This window comes from Achroia grisella, unplaced genomic scaffold, assembly GCF_030625045.1.
Source record: "Achroia grisella isolate CSIRO2021 unplaced genomic scaffold, CSIRO_AGI_Agris_v1 utg512, whole genome shotgun sequence".
Taxonomy (NCBI): Eukaryota; Metazoa; Arthropoda; class Insecta; order Lepidoptera; family Pyralidae; genus Achroia; species Achroia grisella.
Genome location: NW_026712906.1, coordinates 4,297,796 through 4,307,612, shown reverse-complemented (window position 1 = coordinate 4,307,612; position 9,817 = coordinate 4,297,796). Strand labels below are relative to the sequence as shown.

Genomic DNA, 9,817 nt, shown 5'->3' with positions numbered 1-9,817 from the left:
CTCACAGGTGAATAAAAAAAAAACTAGCCTTTTAACCTTCATCGGATAAAAAAATATAAACTATCTGGCAAGTGAAAGTAGCACTGGCAATACTGAACTGATTAAAAAAAAGTTGCTGCTATTTTTTTGACAAATTTTAAAAACTTTTGTTTCACTGTTCGTCCCAAAAAATCTAAGCCCGCATTATTATCAAAATGAATGGTTTAGTGAAAACCGCTCACAGAGTTATAAATTGCGTTAAACATTCGAGCTTAACGAGTGCACTGGTGACCCGCTCCCAAGCTCCCGTCAAACGCGATTTCACGAGGGGAATATGGCATATGAGCTGTTCCAAGAGACTTGAGGGCCCCACCGCAACTGGATTACTTCACAATCATTCCAATACCTGCAGTTGCGGTTGTGGTCTCAAAGCTATACATACCAAAGGTAACCTCAACTTAAATTTTTTAGGTTATGTGATTGCACCATGCTTCAATCCTTAAAGTAATAACTATACTTAATTAATAATCAATGGTTTTATAACAGATAAAGAAGACCAATCAATGCAACCTAAGCCCCTCGGTGAGTCCTATTCCCTACTCCTTTTTCCAACCTTAACTCCTAGCCTTACTTTTCTACCATAGTTGTTGTGAAACCTCTTTCATTATAGGTTTTATTTTTAAAAAGTAAAATTCATTCCTCAGTTTAGTAAAATATTTTATTTTCTGTTTTAAGTTTGATGCGGTCATTACTTATAAGTATAATTAGTAAATCACAGGATCTTACCACCCGTGATCATGCCCGTTGAGACACTGCCGAAATATCGGGAATTCAATAAAAATAAAACATGGTAAGATCCCGTGATTTACTAATTATACTTATATTTTATTTCTTAATATAACATGTTAAAGACCACATGCCCAATGGTGGGTCACTTTGCAACTAAAGTAAATTTACATGTTGGGAATGGGCACCCGTGGGCATTTTAATTGAAATACATTTAGGGGTTAAATAATATCTACCTCAAATTGTACATTAAAAATATATTTATAATACAATACACACAATTAATAAAAAGAAAATGCTGGTCCCTACATGAGAAATGAGATTTTTCAATGCTGTCTTTAACATGTGAATTAAAAGATATACTTGATTAGTACATTTAAATTATAAAGTGTCATTTGTCTCTAAATCCACTAATTTTATTTAACTGCTCTCCCTGAACCTTGTAATCTTCATCCATGAAATCATCTATTCATCCGATCACAATAGTAGTTATAATTTTTACTTTTTCTTATGTAACTTAAATGATGAAAGGAATAAATAATTTGTCATTATTATTTCAAACATTGTAAAAAGGGCCTAGATAAACTTCTTTTTATATAGGCCCTTAAGTGGAGAGCCCTAAGGTCTTTAATCATAAGTTAAAGACACCAGTTGAATATAGAATTTTTTATTTCTTATGACTATATATATATATGATATGAATTCATGACTTTACCCATATGCTTCAGGATAGTATTGTATTTTAATTTAAGATAATTGTTGTCAATTCACATGTCAGTCCTATTCAATTTCAACACAGTTAAGTAGCAATAATTCAATCATGAGGAAATTATACATTTTATTATGATTATAAATAAATTCTAATCTCAATATTAGGAGAGACGGAATTATTAGTAATGGCAACAATGGACATATAAAAAAAGAAATAGCTACTGATTAAATTACTTTATTGCATTGAGGATGGTAGATACTTACCACTCTGACTGAAATTTAAGTTAACATGTGGAATCTTCTCTTTTAAAGAGTGACATATGTTTCTTGTTACTTTTTGTCTATTCAAACTGACAGTAGTTTTAACTAGATCCATGAATAAAGATTGATTCTGTTGTTTAGCTAATAATGAGGAGTTTTTTATTTTTAATATAATATAATATATGGCATAATTGAACTGACCTCATGCATCATCCTTCACTGGTGCCCCGCCAGTGTAAACTGTGCCTGCGTGATATGGCTCAAATGTGCAGGCAGGTGATATTCACATGCCTGCGCTGAAGTAGGCAGGTAAACCATATCATTATCATCCATTTAAAAATAACAAACATCAGTACACATCACTAACAATTCCCTTTCCCCTCAATTATGAGGAGTAATAGACTTTCTTGTTGATAAACAGGTGAAAGAGAACTAGTAGAGTTCCTTACAGAAGAAATAGTGGCAGAACGGAAAGCACAGAAGGTTAAAAGCTTACCCAGCGATGTGGAGGGCTTCACCGTGAAGGGAGATGGAGCAGAGGTTGTGCTTAGCAAACAACTTAAAGATGAACTGTAAGACATAATTTTTTACACACTTGAGATTTGTTACTCTGGGATTATTTTTTTTCATCTATAAACCTAGTTATTTCTTCCAGTATGTTGTCAAACATATTTTGGCTTCATCAAACTTCATTTAAGGCTTGACTATTGTCACTATCTAAATTGTAACATGTACAAACAAAGTTGCAGGTAGTAACTAGTACAGACATATATATACGTATATATATATAAATTTGTTAAGTTTATTGGAGTTGCTTCTGTAGAGGGAACTCTTTGAATTGCTATATATGTGTGTATTGGCTACACCAGATCTTGGGTCAATAATTAACTCTGCAAGAGTCTTTGAAAATGTTTTTGGTCTGGCCTATAGTGTGCCTCTCATTGAAGAATCATTAGCTATGATAAATGTCCATTATGATGTAATGTGATGTAATATAATATGACTCTATTCTCCGCATTTAGCTTCTCATCTGGCCTGTTGCGTGTGTAGAGCCAAGAATACAAAAGTAGCCAGCCAAATTCCTCTCAGAAGCGCAGAAGCCTTCTGGGAACCGTAATGATTTAATTGTTATGAAATAAAATTGATGATTGTTCTTATAGCATCAGAATTACCTTCAATGTGAACCATACAGTAGACTCTGATGACTACGAGGGTGAGGTACAGCAGGAGAAGCAGGAATTTGCTGAGATGCGCTCAAAGCCGCAGTTTGAGGTCGACGTTGTGCGCGGCGACACCACACTAGGATTCACCTGTTCGTTTTTGCAAGAGCCACCAGCAACAAGTGGTGATGAATACAGTAAGTTAATTATTTATGTCAGGGTTTCCCAAACTTATTCGTATTGTGACGCCTTTGAGACTTTGCTAATTTTTTTGCGACGCCCATCAATTAAGCCTCCAAAAATATTTAGCAATTTTAGTACTGTTTGAACATTTATAATTTCTATTAGAAAACTAGCTACTCGCTCCGTTTCGCACGGGTGTACATGTTATATATATATATATATAAACCTTCCTCTATCACTCTATCTCTTAAAATCAGCCTCAAAATCATTGCGTAGTTTTAAATATTTAAGCATACATAGGGACAGACAGCGATAGCGAATTTGTTTTATACTATGTAATGATATGAACGAAATCAAAACATAAGCACAAAAATAAAAAGAGATATTTATGTAACGAATTATTATTATTATAACTTTATGCTTATTTTTATTGGGTTGTTTGGACTACTGTCAGGTGTTAGACCTGTAGCACTACGATCTGCATAGATCTATTGTGCTCGCACATTTTTCCTTGTTCGCTACCGAGATTCGGCAGGAACAATATTTGAAGGAAATTCTTAGGAGCGATAGTGTTTATCTCCTCAGGATAGAGTGTAAGCTTTCCAAAGGAGAATAGAATAGAATAGAATAGAAATCATTTATTCAAATAAACTTAATTTAAGCACTTTTGAATAGTCAACATTTTTTTAAATCTACCGCTTATTCGGAAAGCTGTCTCATCACAAGAAGAATAATCAAGAAACTTGTGTGTTGCTCTTTTAAACAATCCTTGTAAGTTCACATTTTACAAGTCGAAACGTGTGAATACAAACTACCAACCAGCACTAATTTATTTAGGCTCAAATATAAAAACACAATAAGATTAAATCAGTCGTAGTGATAAGAGCAGACCAGTCACTACAAGCAGCACTCGTTCACGAGTATGACGGATGAGCCAGCCATCACTGCGCTCGACCATATTTTAGGGAGCCCAATGACTTATATGAGATATTTCGTTTATGCATGAGTGGGCTACAACCACATGGGATGTTTAGTGGCGTTTCCACTTCAGCTTTATTCTTCCATATAACACATATTTTTGACGACCTCGCCGGTCTAGCGGTCTTTTTTTTTTTATAACACAGGGGACAAACGAACATGCGGCCCACCTGATGGTAAGTGATTACCGCCGCCCATGAGCACCCGCAACACCAGGGGAATTGCAAGTACGTTGTCGGCCTTTTAAAAAGGAATAAGCTCTTTCCTTGAAGGTTTCAATATCGTATCGGTTCGGAAATACCACTGCTGGAAGGTGATTCCACAATGTGGTTGTGCGTGGCAAAAAGTAGTGGTCTAGCACACCGCCTTACGTCCGATGGTCGCGGGTTCGATTCCTCGCACGGCACAAACATTTGTAGTCATGAGTATGATTGTTTGTATCGGTCTGGGTATCTTATATGTATAATATGTATGTATTTACGAAAAACAAAATGTTCTATGTATTTGTATCAGTAATCTTGTACCCATAACACAAGCTTTAACTAGCTTAACTTTGGTCTAGATGGCGCTGTGTGAATTGTCTTGAGATTATTATTTTTAACATATGTATTGATTGTTTTCGGTTTATTTATTTTTCTTGTTTTGTAGCCTTCTCCAACAACCGCCAACTCTCTCTATCTATAACAGTTTGCACCCAAACTTTTCCTGCATTATTCTTTATATCATCAGCAGTCGTTCACGACTGCTGATGATATAAAGAATAATGCAGGACAGAATAGCAGACGTATAGCTTTTTGTAAAATACGTTTTTTTTACTAATTGCAGATGATGTCTTCGGCATCGACGAGGTAACGATCTACAAAGGAGAGTGGAACGACAAAGTGTACGCAGTCGCCGGGGATGTGCTAGATGGGGTTGGTAACGAAACAACAGAATTCATACTAATATCATAAATGGCAAAGTGTGTCTGTATGTCACCTTTTTACTACTAAACGGCCGGACGGATCGGAATGAAATTTGATGTGAAGATAGATTGTAGCATGGAGATTTACATAGCTTTATTTTGTGTAAAAAACAGACGAAGTCGTGGGTAACGACTAATGAAATATTGTTTTTAAATTGAATTGCAGAGCAGTTATTTTCGTTAAGTGGGAAAACTATTCTTTTCTGAGTGTTATGAATAAAAAAATGTTTTATTATTTATTTATTCTTTATTCATACATGTACAATTGGCGAGTTTAATGCCATATGGCATTCTCTACCAGTTAACTATGTATGAATTTAAAGTCTTATTGTGTTGTAATAAAGGCTATTTTTGTACTTATGGGATCACAAGTCTTAGGAAAAATACTTTTTTATAAAAAGACTAAAATATAATAGAATCAACAGGAATTACCCAAATATTTGTAATCAATTCACCAGTTGATTACCAACATACAAAACATAAGAGATCTTGTTATGTCCATATTATGATTTTTTTTTTGTTACGCAATAACTGTCTACTAACTCACTGGTGCATATTATTATGAATACAATCATTTATAATCGTCCTTTCAACTTTAGTTCTTCAACTTCTACTTCAAGTAGTCAAGATTTTCGCCTATTCACCTGTTCGTTACCACAGTCTAACGGCCGTAGTCACGGCTTTTGGCTTTCGAAGTCCAGGTTCGAGCCCTAGCCGCGGTAATTTTATAACACCACCCCATTTCATTGCCACACTTGATACTATATCACATGTAGTTTTTGAGTGCCAATAATGGGGTATATTAATGCATTTAGTTGAAGTTGATGTCCCATAATTATATGGGGCATATTCAACAATGTGCTACATTTTTTGTATGAAACTAGAATGGTAGACAAGATGAGGACCCTCTTAGAAGGAAGTAGTGACTACTGCCTATAGTCATGCTATAGCTGTTTGTAGAGCAAGTTGTGATCTCAATTATGAATATATAGGTATATATGCGTGTATATACTTGTACATGTAATATATATAATATATAAAATTCTCGAGCCACAGTTTTAGTTGGCATAATTCTTCGAAAATTTTTATATATTTTTTTTATTCTTTTTTTATGTTTACTCGGTAGGTCTGAGAATAGGTTATCTATTTTTATAGCCCTAAGTGATAAGGGTGATAAAATACATTTGGAAAGAATTTTTTTTGAGATGCTCTTAAGAAATATGAACTGTAATTTTTTCTCCTCAACAACCTCAATTTTTTAATAGCGATATTAATTTATATGGCAACACAACATTTGCATGGTTAGTTAGTATATATCTAAGAGTGGGTATTGACACTGGACGACTCATCGTCACCGCCACGATAAATAAATAATAAATACTTTTTAAAATTGCAAAGATGATGAACTCGCGCTTTCATATATGTATATACATTGACGATGGTTATCACTTACCAGTGTATAAAAAAAACATTATGCACCTTTAGCTTCCATCACTTGCATATTGACTTACTTAATTTATTTTTATAATAAACTAATTAAAAATTTTGTTAATTAATTATTGTTTTGTGTACATTCTTTCATTGATATTTTATATGTAGTATTAGTATATTGTTTTGGGATTGATAAAGTTTTATTAGATAAGAAACCGTAATCAATCACTTCACTTGATCACAGCTTTGTCACACTCTTGTCACATCTTCACCACACCCCTATCACTATCATTTTAACACATAATTTTCAGTGTTCCCAGCTTTTTATATCTTTAGAAGATTTATTAGATATTGATAATTACTTAATTTGATAAGAAAACGAAATTTAATTATAGTTTCTTTAGATAAGTAAAAGGCAGTATTAATTCATATATTTTAATCGGTCACGCCTCCATCACACCCCTGTCACACGTGTCTCGTACTGATTATAAATGATTGAAACATAAGGCATATATTGCTAGGCAATTATAAGGAATATTCATATTTTTTGTATTGACTTAGGTGCACGAAGATGTACCTCTTTTTGCGAAATTTTCGCGGACTGAAGATGCAGATTGCTAGTAATTTTTTTTAAAATACATTAAATCAATAAAATAAAAAATTCACATCTGCCATATGCTCTTTCGTTTATTGTTGAAGTCTATGATTAAATTTCTACCACTGGGCGATTATTAGTAGAAAAAAAATGTTATCTTGGAAAATTAAATCTATGTATTATACAACATTAATATGTATTACATTATATATATAGGTAGGTACGAAGGGTACTAGGTCCGAAATTTAATTTATAACCATCCAATATATTTTCCATTAAAGTATCACAAACTGTCCAAATAAGCATTAGTTATTACAAACTTTAGCTTTTATAACATTAATACGATAAGAAAAATAAATATAAACATTGAAAGAATCAACAAAATACTCATTACAATTATTACTTCCATCCATCTGAGTAAAAATAAATTATTTACAATTCAAAACATTTAAAAGAACCTTAACAATGTTACGTTTGATAAGCAGTGACGGTAATTCGCATAGATCACGTGATCGGCCCATGTATTCACCACACCTCCGTCACGCCTTTAGATTGCATTGTCTATGATTGTACAAAATTGTACAGTTTGCAACAAAATGTGTACAAAAAAGATTAGTATTTCACTGTAAAAATATGCACTCATTAAATTTTATGGATAATGGAATTGTGCTCCCTCCTGCGCTAACAGTTTACCCTGGCGGTGCACCAGAGGTTGATAAGATGTGTATGTCAGGTCAATTAGCCCATCATGACATATTCGCAGAAATGTATCACGATGGTTTCCAGGGGAACCGCCTGGAGGTCAACCTGACTAGCCTGTTGATGCCTGAAACATCAGGGATGTCACGTGTCTATTAAGAAATCTAAGCATACCTTACTTATAAAACCCCATGTTGTTGTCTGTAGTAGTAGGTAGAGAAAACCTCGTAGTTAAGTGTACACATAAAGATATTGACTAAAAACGAACGAGAAACTTTATAGATGTTTTCCTTTTTACAGTATCTGTATGATCTCCTAATGAATCTGTTAGAAGAGAAAGGGATCAGCAACGACTTCGTGCAAAAGTTGTCAGACTTAAGCACGGCGTACGAGCACTCAGCATACATCAACTTACTGGAAACCATTTCCAAATTCACCATCGGCAAACAGTAGACACCAATTATGACTTGGTCGACAGGTAGAACTCCAGAGAGAATTCAACAGAGAAGAGAGAGTTCTCGAACAAAAATAGTCTATATAAAATATGTTATTGTTTTGTTAGTCCATTATAAAATTGTTTTGCCAAAATGATATTACCAATTACATATATATTTATATTTCATATAAAAGTACAAATAGAGTTGCAAATTGTATTCATAATTTTCTGAAATATGCATTTTGAAGTTACAGAAAGTCTTAGCTCGAATTTAATCTTATGTTTGTAGAACCTGTGGTAGAACGGATGTAGAGAAAGGAGCATTTATGCGTGAGGCGACAGCTTTAAGTTAGTTAGTTATGCAACCATTGGTTGCTGTGTTAATTATGTTTAGTTAATACTTGTCTCAATAAAATTGTTCCATACCTTTATGATGTTTTATTTATAAATGAAAATGTTCATTTAATCGAAGCCTAGTTCCACGTATTTTAAATTATTCAATATTTAAAATATATTTTCTTTCTAAAAACGCTTATTATAAAATTGAAGAGTTTATAAATGATAATAATGTTTTTTTAGAAAATATCTAACTTATAATTCATAGCGCTGACAATGTTATCTCATTGAACATATATTAAGTGCGTAGCGGTTTCTATGTTGATTGTCGCCTACATATCCTTGTTAATGTAAATATAATTAAAACAATAATTATTTAAAAGAGCAACACACAAGTTTCTTGTGATGAGTCTGCATTCCGATTGAGCGGTAGATTAAATAACTTGACTATTTAAAAGTGCTTATATTAAGTTTATTTTAATAAAGATTATTTCTATTTCAAATTATAAGTTAACGTGTTGTAAAATAACAAATTGCAATGTTTTTTTTATTTCGTAAGTTTCTTAAGAGTTGTACTGGATATTGGAAGAGAAAAACTTTACGCCGACGCCAAATAAATAGGATAAGAATAAGTTGATGGTTGACTGTACAAATGTTATACTATAATTAGCTACTCGACCCGACTTCGCACGGGTGTACATGTATTACAATAAACCTCAATCTATTAAAAAAACCGCTTCAAAATCTTTTGCGTAGTTTTAAAGATTTAAGTATACATAAGGACAGACATTGACAGCGACTTTGTTTTACACTATGTAACAGTGTTCTAATTTGATACGGTATTTTATGTGTTTCGGTTATATACTTCTAAATTTTATATGTATCAAATTAATCGTGTCCTTTTCTATTTATCGAGTAAAACTAATTGCGACGTCCATGTTGCTGGACGACATTTATGTATAAATATGAAAATTGATTCTATATATACGAATTAATAAAGAAGAATACTAATAGAACTATTTTAATTTTTATAATCTACATATACATAAAAATATTTCATTATATCAGGAACAATCCTTTTTTGTTCTAGTTTCACTCATTTTCTATAGGCTTATAGCAAAATACTACTGTATTAGAGATATATTTTAAAGCAATTAGTAAAGAATAAATATTTTTGTAGTCAACCGTATAACATATCTATGTTCAATGTTTGGGGCAGTTATCTAGATTATAACTGTGTGTCGTGTATGACATAGATACACACTTGCAGAAAATAATAATGCTAAGTAAGCCACCCG

The 9,817-nt window shown here is 32.9% G+C and overlaps 1 protein-coding gene across 2 annotated transcripts; it reads left to right on the top strand.

Moving 5' to 3' along the window:
- Nucleotides 1-88: 88 nt before the first annotated feature.
- Nucleotides 89-8,612, top strand: LOC131846723 (complement component 1 Q subcomponent-binding protein, mitochondrial). Of its 2 annotated transcripts, XM_059196102.1 has the most exons (6): nucleotides 89-426; nucleotides 526-561; nucleotides 2,159-2,309; nucleotides 2,898-3,094; nucleotides 4,884-4,972; nucleotides 8,048-8,612. In XM_059196102.1, the coding sequence occupies exons 1-6, from the start codon at nucleotides 195-197 to the stop codon at nucleotides 8,198-8,200; spliced, it is 858 nt and encodes a 285-aa protein (XP_059052085.1). In that variant the 5' UTR covers nucleotides 89-194; the 3' UTR covers nucleotides 8,201-8,612. The 2 variants fall into 2 exon arrangements, with proteins under 2 accessions (XP_059052085.1, XP_059052086.1); XM_059196103.1 differs by lacking the exon at nucleotides 526-561.
- The last annotated feature ends 1,205 nt before the right edge of the window (nucleotides 8,613-9,817 follow it).